The 25671-nt window shown below is 46.5% G+C and overlaps 1 protein-coding gene across 1 annotated transcript in view; it reads left to right on the forward strand.

Annotated features, from left to right (window-relative positions):
- Positions 1-25671, forward strand: part of FOXR1 (forkhead box R1) — a 73363-nt gene that overhangs the window by 15473 nt on the left and 32219 nt on the right. Inside the window, exons 4-5 of the mRNA XM_063435570.1 lie at positions 13395-13603; positions 23492-23724. Of these exons, the coding sequence (XP_063291640.1) occupies positions 13395-13603; positions 23492-23724 (442 nt within the window). The remainder of the gene's footprint in view (positions 1-13394; positions 13604-23491; positions 23725-25671) is intronic.

Raw genomic sequence — 25671 nt, forward strand, 5'->3', positions numbered from 1 at the left:
GCTCTCCCCACTCATATTTGCCCTCACCCTGGAGCCGCTTCTAGATCGCGTTCGGAAAAACCAAGGGATCACGGGCCTCAACTTCAGATCGCATGAACATAAAGTCGCCGCATACGCGGATGACATGCTGTTTTTCCTCCGGGACCCTACTAACTCCATCCCGCGACTACTCAAGGAATTCGATGAGTATGGAAGCATCTCAGGACTGAAACTCAACTTCACAAAGTGCGACATCCTTAACATCACGGTACCCGAAACTGAATGCACACAACTGAGAAGACAATTCCCTTTTCACTGGTGCCAAGATCGGATGAGGTACCTGGGACTGTGGATAACACACGAAGCAAAAGACTTCTATATGTGCAACTATCAACCCCTACTGACCACCATACTGGGGGACCTGAAGAGATGGAGCTACGCACACATATCATGGCTGGGAAGGATAGCGGTAATTAAGATGAACATCTTTAGGATTTTATACCTCTTCCACGCGGCGCCCCACCCGGTACCTCCCGCGTTTTTTAAGACACTGAAAACGGCGCTTATACAATATGTCTGGAAGGGGGACAGAGCACGAATTAGCTACGAAAGACTCTGCCTCCCAAGGAGATGGGGAGGGCTAGCTATGCCGGACATTCGAAAGTACCACCAAGCCACCATCCTCCAGAGAATAAGAGAGCTTCATGTGGCCCCTCCGGACAAGCGATGGGTGCGACTGTGGAGAGACTACACAGATCACCGAATACACACACTGCTGTGGCACAGGGATGATACGGCACAGGACACCCTAGGGGCTGACTCACCAGTGGCACACACGCTCAAACACTGGGATAAGCTGCGAACCGACCAAAGGATTTCGCCCAAACCGAGCCCACTGATACCCATAACCCACAACCCAAACCTGGGGGACGGTCTCGCCCAGTCCGCATGGCCACTAGCTCATCAAGACGGATACATACCGATACATGCTGTGCTCACAAATGCAGGAGTGAAATCACTAAGAGAACTATCGGAAGATAGACCACCCACGCTCCTGCACCAGTTTCACTAAGCCCAATTGCGACACTATTATTTTAACCTTCCGCACAGAACCAAAATTCATAGAGAACTAACATGGTTCGAGACACTATGCTCGCAAACACCGGACTCAGACGGGAGAGTCTCAGTTCTATATCAGACCCTGATAACCCGCCCGAAAAACAACCTGTTCAAACGTCCATGGGAGGAATGGACAGCCAAGACCTTTTCGGACGATCAATGGGAAAAAATCTTAACCCTGCTGCACAAGAGTTCCTCTAGCACACACTTCCAGGAGGTCAACTACAAGTTGCTAACACACTGGTACCGCACGCCAGCCCAACTCAACCGATACGTCCCGACTATCCCCAACATCTGCTGGAGGTGCCATGACGGTGAAGGCACGCTACGCCATATTTGGTGGGATTGTCGGAAAATTAAAACATACTGGAGGAACATTGGACAGGAAATAAACATCATACTAGATGAACCTCAGGACCTGACAATGGAAGGGGCCCTCCTACATTACACAGAAAAACCCTTGCAGGTTTACAAAAAATCGATATTGAGGCACCTGCTAAATGCAGCCAAATCCTTAATCCCACTTCACTGGAAGAAGGAGGACACACCCACGATGGAACACTGGAAACGCACAGTGGAGGAAATAAGAACGTCCGAAGCACGGATAGCAGATCTTCAGGGACGGGGAGAGCGACATACGGAATCCTGGAGGCCATGGCTATTATACATAACGTAGGAGTTCACACAAAGCGGATGACGAATTGGACCCCACTGAGTGGTGCGGGGAACGGACCTGGGCGCGCCGAGGATGCGGAAGCATACCCGAGACCTCATGGTCTTTCCTACCCTCCCCTCAACCTCTAATTGTTCCCTATACCCCTACCCACATAGGACCCGCACACGAACACCTGCACTCACGACACAACAAGACACAAAACATTCGACACACCGATGTCGCCCGGAGTACGACTGGTGATGAGACTTGAGACACGAGACATGAGAGGAGTACACCTCATGGCTTAGACCGACTCACCACTGACATATAGGGACATGACGCCTCAACACGCCATATGGAGCCTAGGCTACAAAGTACAACTAAGATTCACAGAACATACCATCACCAAACACGTTACAGAGACTGAGGACAACCACAGATACACATCAACCAACACAAAGACGGACCGCTAGAAGACCGACATTACACCCAAGGGACCTAGAGAATACCCACACTTAGCCTAACTACCTCATGGACACACTTGGAACCCTACTGAACATACAGACAAACATTGACCGCACACGACAACACTGGGCTGTTCCCGAAGGGAGACCAGCAATTACAGGGCAACCTAGAAGACGATGCCATCCAGCATGACCTACTGGCAGGCAGATACGCAAGGGAAGAGCACCCTGGGAAGGAGAGACGGGGGAAAAAAAAAAAAAGGGAATAAATAAATATAAATAAAAAATAAAAAAAAAGACTAGGGAGGACTGACCACAAAACACTCGAATAACGCTGCACAACTACCAAATGCACACCGGACACATTGGACAGGCCTTAGATGTGACGCCTCCCTGAAGAGCCGACAACGACTCACTTTATGACACGAACCCGGGACCCAGCATAGGGACCATATATCTTACATGGGAACAACATTACAACCACAAATTCCCTACGGAGGTCCTCATAGAGGGTCTTGGCACACCAACCGACGACACGTACTACCCTAGCTAGACGACTCGCAGCCAGAGAGTCACGGTCATTCACAATGAGCCAGCGGGACCGATTAGGATACTTACCCAGAGAGGAGCCCAGAAGAGGCAAGGGACCCGAAAGGGAACCCATTACCAAGGGTGCCTAAGAAGTTGAAACAGGTAGTCACACAATAGGCAGGGTTGTATGAGCACAAACCCGAGACCTGCGTGGCCTTATGCTCACACAATCTATTACAGTATACATGCTTCCCCACACACGAAAATCGTCTTACACACCAGCAGAACACTGCCAGGTCATGCTGGAAGGGCATCGAAATTGTTACCGTGCATCAATGCAAGATATATGCATGTTGTCTGATGAACACTCAGTTTACCTTGAGACCTGTGTGTCCCCCTTACCATGGTTACACATGAGATCTGCGTATCTCGATTTGAATAATTACTAATTGGTTTTTTTTTAGTTCATTTGCTCATCTGAAACCTGCGCGATTCTTAGCATTTCAACCTTTCTTGTTAACTATTCTGAGAATCTTTTCAATAAAAAGATATTTACAAAAAAATAAAATAATGTTGCTATACCATAGGAAGATCATATATCAAATCCTCTATTATTAAGTAGACTAATGGGCAAACAATATCTTGTATCTACTCAGAAATTAGGGTTCTGTTAAGAGCATATAAACCTAGAACTGCAAACAGATATATTTGTATTGAGTAGGTTCTGTCAAGAGCGAACCCACAGTTTAACAATTATACCATATAGCATATATTATATATATATATATATAGATAGAGTAAACAATATTTTCGTTCAGTCCTTTAGGTGTCAGTGTCTAAACGATGTATCCAATGGGCCTCCCTTTGTAGCAGCTTTATGGATCGGTCTCCCCCTCTAGGTAGGGGGGAAATATGGTCAATAGCTGTGAAACGTAAAGTCGGTAGTCGATGTCCTAAGTCCAAAAAGTGTTTTGTTACCAGTGTTTTGTTCCAGCAGCTCCTCCGGGTCCTCCTCTCGCGAGATTTGGAGCGTTGCCGCGGTTACCACGGCAACGCTCCAAATCTCGCGAGAGTGAACTCTAGCCCTGGAGCGCGGGCTAGAGTTCACTCCTACCACTGGAACCACCAATGAACCCCACTGGACCACCAGGGAACGAAAGATGTCCCCCCTCCTCCCAGTAAAGGTAAGAAGGGAGGGGGGACATAACATTTATATTTTAATTAAATTTTAAAAAAAACACACACATTAAAAAAATAAATAAATAAAAGCCCCCCATCCTTCTTATCATACACACACATTGCCCCTGCCCCCTATACACACACACACACACATTGCCCCTGCCCCCTAAACACACACACACATACACACATTGCCCCTGCCCCCTATGCACACACACACACATTGCCCCTGCCCCCATACACACACACACATTGCCCCTGCCCCCCATACACACACATTGCCCCTGCCCCCCATACACACACATTGCCCCTGACCCCATACACACACATTGCCCCTGACCCCATACACACACATTGCCCCTGCCCCCATACACACACATTGCCCCTGCCCCCATATACACACACATTGTCCCTGCCCCCATACACACACACACACATTGCCCCTGCCCCCCATACACACACATTGCCCCTGCCCCCCATATACACACATTGCCCCTGCCCCCCATATACACACATTGCCCCTGCCCCCCATATACACACACATTGTCCCTGCCCCCCATACACACACACACACACACATTGCTCCTGCCCCCCATACACACACACACACATTGCCCCTGCCCCCCATTTACACACATTGCCCCTGCCCCCATATACACACACATTGCCCCTGCCCCCCATACACACACACACATTGCCCCTGCCCCCCATACACACACACACATTGCCCCTGCCCCCCATACACACACACACATTGCCCCTGCCCCCCATACACACACATTGCCCCTGCCCCCCATACACACACACACATTGCCCCTGCCCCCCATACACACACATTGCCCCTGCCCCCCATACACACACATTGCCCCTGCCCCCCATACACACACATTGCCCCTGCCCCCCATACACGCACACACACATTGCCCCTGCCCCCATACACGCACACACACATTGCCCCTGCCCCCATACACGCACATTGCCCCTGCCCCCCATACACACACATTGCCCCTGCCCCCCATATACACACACATTGCCCCTGCCCCCCATATACACACACATTGCCCCTGCCCCCCATACACACACATTGCCCCTGCCCCCCATACACACACACATTGCCCCTGCCCCCCATACACACACACATTGCCCCTGCCCCCCATACACACACACTGCCCCTGCCCCCCATACACACATTGCCCCTGCCCCCATATACACACACATTGCCCCTGCCTCCATACACACACACACATTGCCCCTGCCCCCCATACACACACACACACATTGCCCCTGCCCCCCATACACACACATTGCCCCTGCCCCCCATACACACACATTGCCCCTGCCCCCCATACACACACACACACATTGCCCCTGCCCCCCATACACACACACACACACATTGCCCCTGCCCCCATATACACACACATTGCCCCTGCCCCCCATATACACACACATTGCCCCTGCCCCCCATATACACACACATTGCCCCTGCCCCCCATACACACACACACACTGCCCCTGCCCCCCATATACACACACATTGCCCCTGCCCCCCATAAACACATTGCCCCCATATACACATACATTGCCCCCACACACATACATTGCCCCACACATACACTGCAATACACACACACACTGTAACTGTCACACACATACTGACCCACACACACACTGCACCCCTGACATATACTGCCGCCCTCACGTACACACTGCAACCTTCACACACACACTGCTAATACACTGTCCCCCTCACACACACACACACTGCACCCCTCACACATTGCACCACTCACACATACCACTGCTCCTCTGCCCTACTACAGCCCCATTTCCCAGAGGACCTCAGGTAAGTTGTCAAACAGTTCTTAAACAGTTTGACTACTTACTTTGGGAGGGGGTCTTGGCATTATTGGCACTAAAACCACTACACTGAGCTGTAGTGGTTATTGTGTCTGGATTATTTATTTAAATAATCTACAAATGCCCCTCCCGAGATCAGGCTCTGGATCCGCCACTGTTTGTAGGAATATATTATACATTGAGATATGCAAATCTCTGCGTAAGCTTCAGTAATAAGGAGATTCGCAGGTCTCTCAGCAAGATGTATATCATGTTTACGTTCTTCAGAAGCGAGATTGTAAGTCACCAATACCGGTGTTAGGCTGATTGACTTTAGTCGTTTATCGTACGGTGAACTATGTGCAGGTGTGTGTAGTAGTACACTCTACTATAAGTCTAGGGTTGTTTTCCTAGGTTTCGCTGTCGTCTCCGTCTCGATGACTATCGGTGTGGTCGTTTCTCTCGTGACACACAGGACTTCATCCAGAAGATCAATAAAGCACCTTTGATAGAAGACACTTCTCTGTTGGTCACCCTCGATGCAGGGCCGGACTGGCCCACCGGGATACCGGGAAATTTCCCGGTGGGCCGCGGCACCTGGGGGCTGCGCAAGTATGTGCCACCGGGTGGCCGGTCCGGTGGCACACTCAGAGGGGGGCCGGCGGCCGCGTTCCACACTGCAGCCTCGCCGGTCCGGCTGCACTCCTACTGCTGAGGGCTGAAGGGGGAGGGAGCATATCTTTACCATGCTCCCTCGCGGTTCCCACAATCCCCAGCAGCATCCGTGCGGGAGCCGCGAGGGAGCATGGTAAAGATATGCTCCCTCCCCCTTCAGCCCTCAGCAGTAGGAGTGCAGCCGGACCGGCGAGGCTGCAGTGTGGAACGCGGCCGGCCCCCTGACTACTCTAAGGTGGGTGGGTGGGTGGGTGGATGGGGGGGTGAATAGAGAGAGATACAGGGGGGGGGTTGAATAGAGAGAGATACAGGGGGGGGGGGTTGAATAGAGAGAGAGACAGGGGGGGTGAATAGAGAGAGAGACAGTGGGGGGGTGAATAGAGAGAGAGAGGGGGGGTGAATAGAGAGAGAGACAGGGGGGGTGAATAGAGAGAGAGACAGAGGGGGGTGACTAGAGGGGGGGGGGTGAATAGAGAGAGAGACAGAGGGGATGGGGGGTGAATAGAGAGAGACATAGGGGGTGGGGGGTGAATAGAGAGAGAGACATAGGGGATGGGGGGGTGAATAGAGAGAGAGACATAAGGGATGGGGGGGTGAATAGAGAGAGAGAGACATAGGGGATGGGGGGGGTGAATAGAGAGAGAGACATAGGGGATGGGGGGTGAATAGAGAGAGAGACATAGGGGATGGGGGGTGAATAAAGAGAGAGACATAGGGGATGGGGGTGAATAGAGAGAGAGACAGTGGGGGGGTGAATAGAGAGACAGAGGGGGGTGAATAGAGAGAGAGAGGGGGGGTGAATAGAGAGAGAGACAGGGGGGGTGAATAGAGAGACAGAGGGGGGTGAATAGAGAGAGAGACAGAGGGGGGGGAATAGAGAGAGAGACAGAGGGGGGGTGACTAGAGAGAGGGGGGTGAATAGAGAGAGAGACAGAGGGGATGGGGGGTGAATAGAGAGAGACATAGGGGATGGGGGGTGAATAGAGAGAGACATAGGGGGTGGGGGGTGAATAGAGAGAGAGACATAGGGGATGGGGGGGTGAATAGAGAGAGAGACATAGGGGATGGGGGGTGAATAGAGAGAGACATAGGGGATGGGGGGGTGAATAGAGAGAGACATAGGGGATGGGGGGGTGAATAGAGAGAGAGACATAGGGGATGGGGGGGTGAATAGAGAGAGAGACATAGGGGATGGGGTTGAATAGAGAGAGAGACATAGGGGATGGGGTTGAATAGAGAGAGAGACAGAGGGGATGGGGGGTGAATAGAGAGAGAGACAGAAGGAATGGGGGGGTGAATAGAGAGAGAGAGAGAGACAGAGGGGGTGAATAGAGAGACAGAGGGGATGGGGGGTGAATAGAGAGAGAGACAGAGGGGATGGGGGGTGAATAGAGAGAGAGACAGAGGGGATGGGGGGTGAATAGAGAGAGATACAGAGGGGATGGGGGTGAATAGAGAGAGAGACAGTGGGAATGGGGGGTGAATAGAGAGAGAGACAGAGGGGGGGGTGACTAGAGAGAGGGGGGGTGAATAGAGAGAGAGACAGAGGGGATGGGGGGTGAATAGAGAGAGACATAGGGGATGGGGGGTGAATAGAGAGAGACATAGGGGGTGGGGGGTGAATAGAGAGAGAGACATAGGGGATGGGGGGGTGAATAGAGAGAGAGACATAGGGGATGGGGTGAATAGAGAGAGAGACATAGGGGATGGGGTTGAATAGAGAGAGAGACAGAGGGGATGGGGGGTGAATAGAGAGAGAGACAGAAGGAATGGGGGGGTGAATAGAGAGACAGAGGGGATGGGGGGTGAATAGAGAGACAGAGGGGATGGGGGGTGAATAGAGAGAGAGAGACAGAGGGGATGGGGGGTGAATAGAGAGAGAGAGACAGAGGGGATGGGGGGTGAATAGAGAGAGAGACAGAAGGAATGGGGGGGTGAATAGAGAGACAGAGGGGATGGGGGGTGAATAGAGAGACAGAGGGGATGGGGGGTGAATAGAGAGAGAGAGACAGAGGGGATGGGGGGTGAATAGAGAGAGCGAGACAGAGGGGATGGGGGGTGAATAGAGAGAGAGACAGAGGGGATGGGGGGTGAATAGAGAGAGATACAGAGGGGATGGGGGTGAATAGAGAGAGAGACAGAGGGAATGGGGGGTGAATAGTGAGACAAGAGGGGGGGGAGTGCCACAGGGAGAGGGGGGAGAGTGAGACACAAGGGGAGAAAGAGGGGCGAATAGAGAGAGACAGAGGGGGAGGGAGAGTGCCACAGGGAAAGGGGGGAGAAAGAGACAGAGGGGGGAGAGTGAGACACAAGGGGAGAAAGAGGGGTGAATAGAGAGAGACAGAGGGGTTGGGAGAGTGCCACAGGGAAAGGAGGGAGAAAGAGACAGAGGGGGGAGAGTGAGACACAAGGGGTGAAAGAGGGGCGAATAGAGAGACACAGGGTGGGAGTGAGAGTGCCACAGGGAAAGGGGGGAGAAAGAGACACAAGGGGAGAAAGAGGGGTGAATAGAGAGAGAAAGTGCCACAGGGAAAGGGGGGGGAAGAGACAGAGGGGGGAGAGTGAGACACAAGGGGAGAAAGAGGGGTTAATAGAGAGAGACAGAGGGGGAGGGAGAGTGCCACAGGGAAACTCTAGCCCTGGAGCTACAGGCTAGAGTTCACTCTCACCACTGCGACCACCAGGGATTCCTGGTGGTCCCAGTGGTGAGAGTGAACTCTAGCCCCATACAAACACTGCCCACACACACACCATACACATTCACACACTGCCCCCCCATACACACACACAGCCACCCATACACTCATTGCCCCACACACCCTACACACTGAACCTTTCACACACATTGCACCCCTCCTCCTATACCCTACTACAGCCCCATATCCCAGCAGACCCCAGGTAAGTTGTCAAACTGTACTTAAACGGTTTGACTATTTACTCTGGGAGCGGGTCCCGGCACTCCTGGCACCATAACCACTACACAGAGCTGTAGTGGTTATTGTGCATGGATTATTTCTTTAAATAATCTATAGGTGCCCCTCCTGAGATCAGGCTCTGGATCCGCCACTGATTTTATATATATATATATATATATATATATATATATATATATATATATATATATAATTATGCCTATAATATTTACACATATATAAATGTACATTTATATATGCATAATACACTAAGAAATGTCATTGATATGTACAATATGTAATGAGCAGATATTGGCCCAGTCTTGTTTCTAGGTGCATACTCCAGCACAATAACATATTTAAAGTGAAGAGCGCACCCACAGGACTTCAAAATAAACAAGATAACGTAATTTTTTACAGTTGTGCCCTACATACATTCACCATTTCAGTCCCGTTACCAAGCTTTCCTTAATATGTCATGGTAGTTGGACTGAAACATTGGTTATATGCAAAGGCACGTCTGCTTAAAATAAATCTGCACTCTTTTTTTTTTTTTGCCTATATGTGCTTTTTTTCACGTTGGAGTAATAATTTTAAGTTATCTTTTCTAACTCTCTATCTGCACACTATGCTGGCGCGACGCATTATGGGGCTGGTAAATAATTTTTTTCCAGGGCTGCTTTTAATTCCCAGTCCGGCCCTGCCTCGATGTCCAGAGCCTGTACACGGTCATACCCCATAATGGCGGTGTGCAGGCTCTGCGAGAGATCCTCAGCTCCTCTCCACTGTATACAGTACCGTCTATAGAATTTCTGTTGGAATTTCTCTATATCGCCATATCCTGTAATTATTTCAAATTCGAGAACAACTTTTTCCTTCAACTCTCTGGGACAGCTATGAGAGCGGCGATGGCACCATCGTATGCCAACGCCTTTATGTCCGTCTTCGAAAACCGGCAGATTCTAAAAAAATATGGAGATCGGATGAGACACTACCATCGTTTTGTGGACGACAAATTCCTGATTTGGACTGGCACTACTAATGAACTAGAGCAGATGATACTGGAAATCAACCAAGCTCCTACCTCAGTAAAACTAACTATGAGCTATGATGTACATTCTATACAGTTCTTAGATGTGACCATCTTCAAACAAGATGGGAAATTGGAGTTCACACTCTATCGTAAAAAGACGGAACCGAATACCCTACTTATGGCTTCAAGTTTCCACCCGAAAAATTTCAAAGCATCTTTACCTATATCCCAATTTCTGAGAGTATATAGGTATAATACTACAATGGAACATCGTGAAATACAACTTCAAGAAATGTGGTACAGATTCAGGGCTAGGGGATACCTGGTCCATATTCTCAAAGTAGCTAAGAGCAAAAGAAATCTGGGAGTCTGAAAATGATAAAAAGATCACTAAAACTACATTGATGTCCAAGATATTCTTCCCTATTACATTCCACACGGGTACATCGGTGGTCAGAAATTCCATCAATAAACACTGGGGATTGGTACGAGCGGATAAACAACTACCTAAGACGTTTCAAAACTCACCCACACTCAGTTACAAAAGAAACAGAAATCTCAGAGAGATACTAGTGCGAAATGACCCTAGACACTGCTACCAAATACCTACCAAAATTGTCAGAAAGGGGTGCTTTAAATGTAGTGGGTGCGTCACCTGTAGCCACATGGTCAGTGGAACTTCGTTTGCCCACCCACACAGCGGCCAAAGAATTAACATCTCTCAATATATCACATGTACCACTGACCATGTGATCTACATGATTACTTATCCCTGCGGACTGTCCTATGTGGGTAAAACCAACTTGACCCTCAGAGATCGGATACAGGGCCATTGATCCACCATCGCCACCGCATTTCGTGACAACGCCAGTGACAAACCAGTTGCAAAACACTTTTTGGACTTAGGACATCGACTACCGACTTTACGTTTCACAGCTATCGACCATATTCCGCCCCTACCTAGAGGGGGAGACCGATCCAAAATGCTGCTACAAAGGGAGGCCCGTTGGATACATCATTTAGAGACTGTGACACCTAAAGGACTGAACGAAAATATTGTTTACTCTATCTTCCTTTGAATATGAGGTCCTTGCTCAGAACAGATATCCCCTGTATATATAATACTAGCTGTTTATCTTTATCTATATTTATTTCTATTAGTTATTTTTTATTTATTTTTTTTATATTTTTTATTATTCCTACTTTTTCCAGCTAGCTTATATTCTTGGCCGTATGCTATTTCTACAATATTACATTACAGTAGTATTATGCTTATGATTTTTTAAGGTGGCTATTGAATCCTTAATGCTGCTCCCTATGGTCCTTTTTAGCCATGAAGTTCTAGAATATCTGCTATATGGTATAATTGTTAAACTGTGGGTTCACTCTTGACAGAATCTACTCAATACAAATATATCTGTTTGCTTTACTAGGTTTATATGCTCTTAAAGGGAATCTCCAGTGCCGGGAAAACGATCCGTTTTCCTGGCACTGGAGGGTCCCTCTCCCTCCCACCCACCAATCCCCAGGTACTGAAGGGGTGAAAACCCCTTCAGTCACTTACCTGAGGCAGCGGCGATGTCCCTCGTCACTGTCTCCTCCTCTGCGACGCTCCTCCTCTCCATTGCGTTGGCCGGTGGGCGAGACTGATCCCGCCCACCGGCCAAGGAGACCTAATGCGCATGCGCGGCAATGCCACGCATGCGCATTAGCGCTCCCCATAGGAAAGCATTGAAAAATAATTTCAATGCTTTCCTATGGGGAAATGAGCGACGCTGGAGGTCCTCATACAGCGTAAGGACGTCCAGCGACGCTCTAGCACAGAAACCTGTGCTATGAAGGAGGAAGTGACCTCTAGTGGCTGTCTAGTAGACAGCCACTAGAGGTGGAGTTAACCCTGCAAGGTAATTATTGCAGTTTATAAAAAACTGCAATAATTACACTTGCAGGGTTAAGAGTAGTGGGGTTGGCACCCAGACCACTCCAATGGGCAGAAGTGGTCTGGGTGCCTGGAGTGTCAGAACAGAACCCTAATTTCTGAGTAGATACCTAAAATTTATATATAACAAGATATTGTTTGCCCATTAGTCTACTTAATAATAGAGGATTTGATTTATGATCTTCCTATGGTATAGCAACATTATTTTAACTTTTTTATGAATTTATACACATTGTTGTTACAGTGGGGCATGGTCACAGCTTTTCCATAGTTTTTTCACTGATCTTATTTTCACAGGTGCTTTTATACACATATGGCACGTTTTTCTTTTCACTTAATTGAATCTATGGAATGCTCCACATAATATGTGTTCTAATATGATTCTCATGATGTATATCGTATATATCATATTCACTAATATCCCAATAGATAGTCACACAGACTTTACTATATACTTTACACAGAACCATATCAAACCGGTCGTTTATTGTATACACTGGTTTCCTAGTAACCACGCTTTCGTCATCACGCACGCCCAACGTGGTTACGTCATTACGCAAATCACGTGACGACCGGCAGACACTTCCGGGTTTTGAGTAAGGGGAGGAGGGTCATAATCACAATTGGTGAGTACACTTTATTTTTTTCTATATAAAGTTTGTCTTTATGGTTATATGTTGATCTTAATGAAGACCCGAATGGGTCGAAACGTCGATTAATCTATATTATATACCGTTTGATGGAATAAATACTTTTCTAACTTTGGAAGACCGGAGAGTGCATCCTTTCTATGTATATATTGTATATAAGCACAGCGTGGGATAGCACCAGGGCATTGAGTTAACTACTGTGTCACCAGCAACAGTGAGTGCCATTATACTTGTAAAATATATATATATATATATATAAACTTTGTTTTCTCTTCAGTCGTGTGTGTGTGTGTGTGTGTGTGTGTGTGTGGATATATATGTATTTTTTTTTATTTTTTATTATTATTATTTTTTTTCAGTCATGATTTATACAACAGCTGTTTGGGGGCAAACTAAAACCCGACCTTCTTATTTTACAGTGTACAGAAGATGACGACACATTTGTACCCAGCCAACTTGCACACAAGCAGACAAAGTGTACAGGTAAAAAAGTGAGAGTGCAAAGAGGTCTGACCCAGCTGGACTCCTGGCCTCGTCCCCCCATTAACTACTGCAACCTCATCTCCTTGGCTCTGAGGAATAGTGAAGAAGGAAGTCTGAACGTGCAGCAGATTTACAGCTTTGTGAGGTGAGCATGATTTTAAACTGTACTATAAACACATTCCTCCACTGGCTAATTGGTAGAGATGGAAGCATGATAAAGATGGACTTGTACTTAAAAGACCAGAGTGTGTGTGCATTAGTTGGGGAAATTAGGCTACCTAGACAGTTGTCCAACCAGAGCACTTATGGGGGTCTAGTGAATCTTTGACATCAGTACCTAACCCTTTAGCTTTTATGATAAAGAAAATGAAAGTCAGAGATAATAGGAGGTCTACCATATGATGTAATGAATTTTGCAAAACATGGAGGAAGGGATAATTGGTGAATAGATGAAAACATGATGCCCATACATTCACCAATCAAAGTCTTATTGAGGGCAATAGATAGGACTGTCAGTAGTGGGCAAGTCTTTTTGTACCAACAAAGTCTACAGGAAAATGTTTGTGTCCAATATATTGTATTTTATCTTTCACCCTTCTCTCTTCCTCCCTTGTTAATGCGTTGTAGCTATAATGTATTGAAATATGTGAACATTGGACTCCCTGCATGTAAGCAGAAACCAGCATCATGTTTCAGACACCAAACTGCATTTCTGCAGATACCACCTAAGCATGGCTTTAGGCCGTAGTGCACGCATGACAGGACAGCAGTTTGGGTTGGGAGCACCTACTTAGAACAACCTGATTGCATGTGTGTTCGACATATGGGAAGCTCTGACAAGTCTGATTGTTCGGTGACAGAGATGATCTTGGATAGGCAAACCATATCCTCTGTAGTGCATTTGCTCTCTCTACTCGTTATATGGCCCCAGGTCCCTCGTGCCAGCTGGTCTCTGCCCCTTTCTCTTCCTCACTGGGCGGCTTGCTGCCGGTCTGGTTTTGAAGCACTTGTGGACTTATCGACCCTTCTGTTCGCCATTGCGTTGGAACCATTTCTTCAGGTCTCAAAGGTCAGAGGGGTAGGGATCGGAGGTGAAGAGTTCAAGGTGGCGGCATATGCCGACCATGTCATGCTCACGATAGCAGGCCCGCTGAACTCCCTCCCCCCTCTGATAGATATTCAGTCAAATTTCGGGATATAAGGTCAACTTGTCCAAATCCAGCGCTATGCCGATGCACCTGTCAGGCACTGACGAAGACACTCAGCTCCACATCACAGCTCTGCCTCACAGATTCCATCAAGTATCTGGCCATTGTGGTCACCAGAGATGGGCAGGCCTTACACAAAGCTAATTATCACGCTCTGTTTCAAGCCATCAGGAAAGATCTGAAAGCTTGGGGTTTGAGATTTTCCTGGATTGGGCGCATTGAGAGTGTCAAAATGAATGTTCTCCCCCGGCTCCTCTTCCTCTTTCAGGCACTTCCTATTTTAATATCCAAGCCTGAGATGGATGCTGCTCAGAAACCTATAGACCCTTTCATCTGGGCCTGCAAGCAGCATAGGCTGGTGCAGAACATGCTGTACAGGCCAAAGAAGAGGGGGGACTGGATCTAACGAATTTCCTTATGAATTATGCGTCCCAGTTAGCTCAGATGGTGATGTGGCATGTGGTTCCAGGTGACAGACAATGGGTAGATCTGGAATCGTAGCTTATGGGCTCGGACCTCCCAATGTTTTATATGTGGTGGTGAAGCCCCAGTGGGCTCTACTTTACACCGAATGCCCAGGGATACTCCCTTACTATTTGGGACATGATTAGGCATAGGTTCGGCCTCCGCTTACACGCAGACATGTGGGGTCCCCTACGCTATATCAAACAATGGGAGAGGAACCTGGGAGAGGACGTCGATGGAGATGAATGGCAGGATATGTGGGAAGCCGCAGCGAAGGTCTCTGGTTGTGTGACCTCCCAGGAACAGATGTATAAAATCCTTTTTAGATGGCACACCTCCCCCGCAGAGCTCCTAAAGATGGGCAATCGCCCCTCGGATGACTGCTGGGGAATGTGTGGAATGAAGGGGACTTACCCTTACATGTGTTGGTTTTGCCCTGCCCTACCTCAGTTCTGGGGGGACATAAGGTCTATCCTTAGGGAGGTCTTCGCTAGGCCGTTCGCGCTGTTTTTTTTTGCTCTCTAGGCCAATGGAGGGCCAGACCCATCATGAACAGAAACTGTGCAATAAAATTACACTGGCATCGCAACGAGTTCTAGTTGCTCACTGGCTTCAACCCACTCCCCCATCTGTAGGTGACATAAGGGCCAAAATTGACGAACACCATTTAATGGACCAACTTACTGCGACCTTGCATGAGTCCCTAGCTTCCTTTTATAAGACTTGGGAACCCTGGCACACCTACAAAGATGGACTGTAGATCTCATGCTCCATTGTTACCTAAGTAGCGCTTGCCACTTGGAGTGAGACTTGACATCTAACTCACTCATTGGCAAGTTAGGAGATCATTTTTGTGGGTATTGACGGTAAGGAGAGACCTGAAGGGCGGAGTGTTGGGTGGAGCGTGGGAGTTGGGAGGGGGAATCCTTTCTACCCTCGGCCCAGTAGATTCCCGAATCCCGCCCCAAGCACGTAGTTTTCTTTGAATAGGAGACACTCCCCATCTGGAGTAGGGCATGGGAAGATCACTCATATGATGATACCACATGATTCAGATCGGCCCTGGGTGGTGATCTTCCCTCTCCCCTTCCATTCCTTCTCCTCCTCCTTGTATTCCTTCCCTCTCCCCGCATTTCTTTTCTTCTTTTCCCTTCTGGATGCATCCTTCACCTATCTAGTGGATGTTCGTGGCTCCGTTTTGACCGATCGATTGCATAAGTAGAACAATCTGGTATCGCTTCATAAAGGCGATAGGATTTCACACCCTAGGGATATTTTTTCCCTTTATCTTCTTGGTTTCTATAATTGTTCCTATCACTGTTATGCCACACCATAAAATCTTGCCGAGAGTGCGTTTACTGGTTATGTCTTTTTGTAGACCTTCTGTCAAACGTTGGGGTCAATTGTGCACTAACTAATTGCCAAGATGTTGAATGTGGACTCTATATGACCTAATTGTACCTGCAACGTCTTTTGCATTAAGATTTCTGTCTGTTGGTTTGTGAAAATAAAGAATAAAAAACAAAAACAAAAAACTTTTGGGTGTTGTCCACATGGTTCCAGTTCTGGTCTGAAGGGGTTTTTTGTTTTTGTTTTGTTTGTTTTCAAATCTTTCTTTGTAAGAGTAGCACACAATGTTACATAAACAGTGTACAGTAAAGAAAAGATTCAGGGGTATAAGCACCTTTGCTGTGGCATGATATACAATTGTCCTGAAAATCACATCAGATTCCATTTCTCAGTTGTGCTACATATTAAGTCCCCAGCCATACAGGAGTAAGTCCACCTTTGAAAGAGGAGAGTGAGAAAAGAGAGAGTGCTAAGGTAAGGTACCTGTGATGTGTGAAGAAAGTGTCTTCTTTTTGTTAAATAACCAATTTCAATAGATTTTGACACATTTATAAATTAACAATGTTACATCCACCTGGCTGTCAATTGGTCCTGTTACTTCCTGGTTTGGTTACATGAGTTATGTGAAACTCAAGAGGCCGTAATTGTCCAGGTGCCACCTGCCTTGAAAAGACTTTTCATTGAGCTTCATTGGAAAGTCTGTGATTGGATAGCTACAGATTGTCTGGGCGGGGTTAGAAGGGGGACTTTTATAGGATTCAGACGAGATCTGTAGTTTTTGCAAGATGGTTTAGATATACCCTCAATGAGAAAATGCACATTTAAATGCATGCATGTTTTAATTTTATTTTTTTCTGATATTTACAAAATTGTAATATTATACATACATAATGGTTACACACACACACACACACACACACACACACACACACACTGAAACAAATGCATTTACACAAAGAAGATGTTGACACACACAGGGGACACTGACTGACACACTCACTGATTTAAACCAAACTGATGCACACTCACATTCACTGACAGGCACACATTCTCACACACACACACTCACAAATTATTTTTAAGTCCACCCAGCCTCTCTACCTTCTGGAAAGCTGGGATCCAGTGTGAGGCTTGTGTAATCTTCGTGCTCTTCCAGCACTGCTCCTTCGCACCTGTTAAGTGTGGCCAACGTGACATCATAACCCTGTTTCCAGTATCACAGCAGAGTGCACGAGGGAGCAGTACTGAAAGGTCATTGAGAGTACTTCTCCCTCACTGCCTCCATTCTCCCCTAGACGGCCTTCTTCTGGGTGGGTCGCTAAGGTGGACAGCTGGCCCCCTCATGCCATACCCCCTGCCTTTGGTGTGTGTACACATACAACAGGGTGAGAAACTGGGCCCCATAGGACAGAGATATATGTATTTTCTAGGACAAACTATTTTTCAGTTTGGCTTACCTGAGGGTTGTTACCTCAAAAGAGTTCAACCTTTTTTACCTTGGGAAGCATCAGATCCTGTCAGACTTTCCAATCCAGACCGACAAGCCAGAAATTGGGAAGCAATTTTCAAGGAGAGATTGGCACTTAGCTATGTTCAGCACCAAGCAAGCCTCACGTAGCTTATCGTTATGGGAGGCGTATTGTAAGGTGACAATGAGGTGGTACTTGGTACCGCAAAGATTAGCACATATGTATGCTGACTCATCAAGGTTGTGTTGGAGGTGTGAGAAAGACGTTGGTTCTATGCTGCATATTTTCTGGGATTGTCTATATTTAAGAGAGTTTTGGAAGCGAATTCAGAATTTAATATATGAAAAAATAAAGCTTATGATTCCATTGCATGTGGAGAAATTTGTACTTCATATTATTCCTGGGATTAATACACATGCTCACAGAAAGGTAATTTTAAATATCCTTATGGCAGCAAAAATAGCCCTAGCAGGCAATTGGAAGCAGAAATGTATTCCTTCAAATGAGGCAGTATATGCTAAACTGAACAAGATTAGCTCATATGAAAAGATGGCTAGTGAAGTTAATGGATGTCTTGACAAGTATAAAAAAGAATGGTACAGTTGGATAAAAAGCGACTGAATATGCTCTTTATATAGAGATAGAGGGATTAAATAGAGTACATAAAGGTAATGGGTGACTAACCAGGGTTCGGCGGGGTGAATGGTGGTAGGGTGCTTTCTGTTTTTGTTTTTTTTTTTTTTTTTTTTTTTTTTTTCTTGTTTTTTTTCTGTTTTGTTGTTTTCTTTGTTGTTTGGTTATGGAAATTAAAAAACTTAAAATTAATTGATACTGGACACACGCGACAACTTGGGCTGCAGTTTCCCGCTCAGGACCGAGCTCCGGATGCTCCGGGCCAGGCCTAACCAATCGGACTCACAGTGCCCCTGAAATTGATGCTGAGGTAACTGCCACGCCACTCAGGGAGAGCACAAAGGGCCCAAGAGACTACCACGCAGAACAAGCTGCACAAACTGCAAGACTAGCAGCGATATTTGAGGCGTTCTGGACTAAACTGGAGCGGCGCATGCAGCAACATGCCAAGCAAACACATGGCGCCCGCTCACAAAAGCACCCACGAAGAGAGCACAAAATGGCCGCAGCGAGACGACCTCAGCGCCTAAGGGGCTTACTCACTCGCCCAACCTCCCACAAACAAAAAGCGACTACCGTTACTCACCGTAACCACAGACGGAGAGCCGCAGGAGTGAGCTCCCCGGAGCACAGAGTACACCCACGGAGGAAGACACCACAGGGCACTGCGAACACTACACCGCACCGGCGCACTAATATGGGCGATACACGCAACCGGACAAGCATGGACCGTGGTCCCACTCAAGCCTGGAGCAGACGGAATCTCAAGTTGGGGACAACGCTCCAGCTGCTGCTCAAGCGGAGACCTGCTGGCTTTCTTATCTGGCGACAGCCTATGGGGGACAGACAGACCCGGATTACCAGAGTCTCCAGACGCAAGTCACCGACCAAGCAACAGATCGTGAAAAACAGAGCCTGCCGCCTTACCAAGCAAGCACGGCGCCTGAAACACGCAATATGCCGGGCTCCTGACGGGATGAGGCCTACAGCATGCCCTCACTCACGTGCGCTGCCGGGACTGGGACTCTCGCAAAAGGGCCATGTGTCCCGAATAGGCGATCGTAAGCATGAACACATCTTACCCCCAAAGGGTGTGGGATGAACACCGGGACAGATTACTCACTGCTCACTCCATGTTTGTTTGTTTTTTGTCTTCTCCTTTTTAATTTTATTTTTTCAACGGAGTGCGACCATATAACTGTATCTACATGTCTTAATTATTAGCTATATGCCTTTACTTAAATGTACCTAAATTTAATCTGACCACCGGCAACGCATCCTAGTCTGGAGGCGATAGACCAGCATGTTAATTAATGGAGACTCCCATTAGCACCATACTGACTCCAATGCCCAGTATCATACCAGCCACATGAGCATACTGCTGTTATCCTACCACTGGGCTTGGCAACTCAGAACTGCTAGAACAGATCACCCGCACGCCCCCCACTAGACTAGATAAAACCGATTTAATCAGATACTAGCAATGCCTGTTAGGCCCTATTTGCATTAGCGTTATTAGTCTAGCCAGTCTGCTCACATGCCCCACCGCGTCTTACTGTTAGCAGCGAGAGGAGGCATGTCAGTTTTTGACAGTACTTAATCATTTATTGGGCTTATCATTTTTATTTTACTAAATATTACTCTGCAATGTGTATTAGCGTGTTAATCGTAGCATAACATACCCTCATGCATTATGTCCTTCCCGCTGCATTTACCCAGCTAGTTAATTTATCTTTTGGAAACTCTAGACAGCGGGATGTACACTTCTCTCCCTTGATTATTGTTTTAGCTAAGCTTGAAACAAATGTAAAGAAATGTCTATGTTTTTTCTTTAACAAAACTAAAAAATTGTGCCGTATACTCATATGCCACGTTATGTATTAACTGTTCGTTACATTACTGCTTGTGACCGCTGTTGTGGCTGCACAAGCTTGTTGTTATAACATGCACGACAAAAATAAAGAATTTAAAAAAAAAAAAATTAATTGATACTGCATCAAATTAAAAGGAGTATATTACAATTGTAAGACAGATGAGGAAAAGATAAGATAGATGAGGAAAAGATAAACTAAACCAGAAAAGAAGGCATTCACTTTTCTCCTCTTTTATATAATAGGAATATAATATGAAGATAAATGATTACAATGCTAATGAACGATATAAAGGCAATGTAATAATGTAATGAGTACAATATTAATAAATGAGATAAAGGTAATGTTAGAATGTAATGGGGAAAATGTGCTATGAAATTGTGATGTACTGCGTGTTAATACTCTTTTTGGAACTAATAAAAACTAAAATGTAAAAAAAAAAAAAAAAAAAGTTCAACCTTTTTTACCTTGGGAAGCGTCAGATCCTGTCAGACTTTCCAATCCAGACCGACAAGCCAGTACTGACCAACCAACCTGACATTGCACGGAAGAGTGCAGTGGTGGTGGATGTGGCAATACCTAGTAACTATAACATTGGGAAGAAGGAACATGAGAAGGGAAATACCAAAGACTGAAAGAAGAGCTAGAAAAGATGTGGAAAGTGAAGGCAGTAGTAGTTCCAGTTGTTATATTGGCACTCGGGAATGTGACCCCCAAGTTGGCTTCAACATATTCCAGTTGGGACTAAGTTCTGAGCTCACTGTCCAGAAGAGTGCAGTTCTAGGAACAGCTAAGATATTGCACAGAACCCTCAGACTCCGAGGACTCTGGTAAAGGATCCGTGAAATATATACCATACCGGAGGGGTGAATAAAACTACTTTTTTATATATAATATTATAGTATTTTTTTCCTGCTCTCTTCTATTGATCTGGCCGATCAGAACTTTTCTTTTTTCCAAGTACACCCCAAGCACAAACTCATAGTGTCAGGCTAGCAAAGTTCTTCACAATTCCTGCCTTCGTCTTAGTCCTGCACAACAATGTAAACGAAAAAACATTCCTCCCACTATTTTAATTTTCAGAAAAATGGCAACCTTCTCATCCGAGTGGCCCCAGGGGTGGATCCAAAACCTAATCTCGGGAGGGGCATTGGAAGATTAATTAAAGGAACAATCTGTAGGGCTGTAGTGGTTATTGCAGTGTGTGAGTTGTGCAATGTGTTTGAGGGGGGCAATGTGTGACTGTGTTGGGACTTGTATAGAAATGTATTGAGTGTGGGCGGAGGGGCGGCAGATGGGTGTAATTGTCCCGTTCCTTTCGTTGTGGGTGGCCCAGGATGCAATTGCCTTCCTGCCCCCCTGACTGCCCTGGCTCTACTCTTTGCAGCTGTCACTGAAATGGTGAGGGGCTTAATAATGCTCTGACACTTTTACATCTAAATTTCTGCAGATTTTTTACATAATTTATTAAATCTGTTTTGTTAGATACACACAGGAACACAGACACACACACCCAGATACACACACACACACACACACACACACACACACACACACACACACACAGGCACATACACGTCCTACTTGATATATTTTCAGTCAACCTCCTTTTAGCGTACCTTTGTGTCCAGGAGAGTGACTTGCTTGGTGATCTGGTCCTGGCTGACACTGAAGGGAGTGAGAATGCAGAAGCAGCTCACTCCAGCCTCTCCTCTGCCTTCATGCTGCTGTGTGCGCCTCCGGTGCCGCCAGCCTCCTCCTCTCCATTCCTCCCAGGCGGCTCTGTGAAGCAATCAGGTAGTGACAGCCTGCCCCTTCCTCCCTGCAGGCTGATACTACAGGGGCCTGGTCGCCTCTTAAAGGGCCACGGCACCGGACCGGGACCCTGTTTAGGGAGTATTAGGAGGGAGGGTGGCGCAAATATGTATAGTATAATGAAAATCACACACACACACTCACATTGTATGTGAGATTGTGTGTGATTTCCAGAATATTCAATATAATTTGCAGGTGTCGGGGATCAAAATGCGGGGCACTCCCGGAACCTCTGGGAGATTTGGGATGTCTGTGGATACATAGATATACCTACAAGAAAGCGTACGGGAGGGGAAAAAAAGCACAAACCATGCCAAATTTAATTTAAAAGAACAAAAAAACAGTATCTTTATTGCTTCTTAGTTAAAATTGCTGCTGGGACCAGCAGTATAGGGAAAGACACTATCACGATAATGCTAAAACCTTTTGTACCTCATGGGCACTTCATCATATTAGGTCTCCTATATGAGATCTAATTTCAGTTTTAGTTAGGCCCATTAAATCCATCTATAAAAAAATCTAAGTCTCATTTTGGTGCTTTGTAGCATATGCAGTGGCATAACTAATGGTGGCGTTGGAGCAGCTGCCCAGGGCGCAGAAGTCAGGGAGAGGGGACATCACGCAAAGCCAGTAAAGTGGTGGATCAACCTCCCACAAGCTTTGGTGGCCAATCAGGTGGCTATGCACTTAGTTTGATCAGGGACCAGTTCAGGGTAGTGGCCCTTTAATAGTGCGACCGGGCCCCCTGGTATGTGCAAAGCCGTGGTGCTGGGAGGAAGAGAGTACAAGCTCAAAAACTAGCATGCCAAATACACTGATCGGTATGGGCAACTGGCATAGCCCAGCACTGATAGCAAATATCATGGAGGGACATGCAGGAAGACCCTGTCTGTTCAGATCCTCTGGGTCTACCTTAGAGAAGCTGCAAGCCCAGGATCACTGTGGCTGAGCATGTTCTCAATCGATTTAAAGTGTTTAATGCAGATTTTAGTTTCAACTCTGTATACAGCTCAACATTCAGTGTGGGGCCACTAATTTTGACCTCTGCTGATAGAAGGTTCCCCCGCTAAAATACTGCACGGCAGAATAATTACCTTATGGGTTGTTAAGGGATTAATAAATATGATTCTACATTTTTTGATAACTCTCCCTCAATTTTTCTTTATATTTTTCCTGTTAACATTTTATTTTATATAGAATTTAATTTTTCTCATTATCTCAGGGAGCACTTTCCATTTTTCCGGGTTGCACCAGATGGTTGGAAGAATACAGTCCGTCATAACCTCTGCTTCAGTACTAGCTTTGAGAAGAGTGCTGGTTGGGTTAATGCAGATGGGAACAGGCGCTCCTGTCTGTGGAAACTCACACGCCAAGGACGTCGGAAATTCCGTACAGAGATGCATTCACTATCGGATGAGCTACTAGGCATGGTACGCAGAAGCATGAACAATCCAGGTGAGAGATTTTTAGAGGGTTTCAATGATAAGCAGCCAATGGGTCACTGAATTATTGGATTCTGGGAGTCTGGTGGCTGAGGAGGAGAGAAAGGTGAATTCAATTTACCTGAGCCTGTCCCTTACGGGCGCCACCAACTTCCTCAGGTGTGATCTGTACAAGTCCTGGTGCTTCAGCACCAGAAGCCGATGTCACCGTGCCAGTAAACAACATTGAGATCTATGGACGATGCCACAAGACCGCCGGATCCTAACCAACGGGGTCAATTCCCTGCAACCATCACTGGTGATGGCTGTCGGAAATGACACTGTAGCTTTGCCCAGTGTCTAAGAAAGTCAGGCTTAATAAAAAAAAAAAATACATAGGACAAAGTAGTCCCTACATTCTTAGGTTTTTAGTTGGAAATAGATGAAAAATAGGAAAAAAAAAAGAATGACCGAGTATGATAGAGGTAGAGAAGAGGAAGCGATTGGGGAAAAGGGTAAGTGCGGCGTCACCGTTCCGCTTTAACAAAAGGAGCAGTGTAATCTGCTATGTAAAAAGTTGATTCTAGTAGCTGACTTCATATATAATGACCAATTCAGAAGATATTGCATGGAGTTTGAAAAGTTAAATGGACAAAGGTTACTATCCGTACCCTTGAGGGTAGCAAGACATAGAAGATTGTTCGTAGGAAGCACCTGGTCTGGAGAGAAATCTGACATTGAGATGTTCATGCATTAAGTTGAGTGCGTAATTTCAAACATGGAGCCAATATATTTCCTCTGGTCTGGTGATGGGATATGAGATTGAAAGGAGAGATCAAGTAATTTAATTACAGCAATATTAAATATTGATCCGCTGTAGCAAACTGTGCCTTGTGCTACAAGATAAAGATTTTAGCTAAAATACAATATTACTCAATATTCCAGTACTCTGGAAATCAATGTAACAAGTGGTACTGTGATCCCCACAACATAAAAGTTCACTTTCAACCACAAATTGGGCAGTGAAACAAGATCACAATCAGAGCAATGTGATGACTGGGATGGGCTAAGAATACACAGCCGCTTCCTGTTTCATAGAAAAGCTACAGTGTTTGTGGCTAACTTGGGAAATGTAATGCACTATATTTGCTGTTGTTTTCCCTTTGTCACCATCATGGCTTAGAATAAACTGTATACAATAAAAGGAAGAAAGGAACAAATAGAAAAAAGAACAAAAATATAAGATTGTACTTTAATATAGTCAATTACAGAAAATCCAGGCAGAATAATAGAATTATGCCCTGGAACATCACATGGCTTAATAAATGGAAGCACTATATGAAATAATGTACCAATCTAGAATCTTGTAACACCTTTACCAGAAAATAGAAATAAGAAAAAGAAAGACCGAGACAAGAAGAAAAAATAACCACCCAAGGGGGGATAAATAGACACAAATACTCCAGGCCGGTGCAAGGAATTTTAGCTACACAGGAAAAGACACTTCCACCCCACCCCCTAAAACAAAAAGTGTCTTTATCTCACTGGCGTACATATAGCGATCGCAGGGGTAGCAGCTGCGACCGGGCCAGTCACTCCAGGGGGCCCTGCAGACCCCTGCGACCAGGTTCCCGCCATCATCATTTGTGGCCCCGGCCCGCGCGGCAAACCGCCGGGGCCGCATGTTAAGGGGCCCATCGGGTAGCCCATGCTGTCAGGGCCACCCGATGAGAATGGATTTTCAGGATTAATAGCGCGACCGGGCCCCCTGTGATGAGATCATCACACGCTGGGAGGAAGTGACTCCCCGTCACTCCTCCCAGCTATCACTGAGCGCCCGCGCTGGAGGAAGCAGAAGGAGTCAGAGTGGGAACTTTAACTCCCATCAACCTGAGCTACCACTGGACCCCAGGGAAAGTCACCCTCCTGCACTTAAAAGGTAGAAAACAGGAGGGTGACTTAAATATTATGTGTGTTTGTT

Source organism: Pelobates fuscus, chromosome 11, assembly GCF_036172605.1.
Source record: "Pelobates fuscus isolate aPelFus1 chromosome 11, aPelFus1.pri, whole genome shotgun sequence".
NCBI lineage: Eukaryota > Metazoa > Chordata > Amphibia > Anura > Pelobatidae > Pelobates > Pelobates fuscus.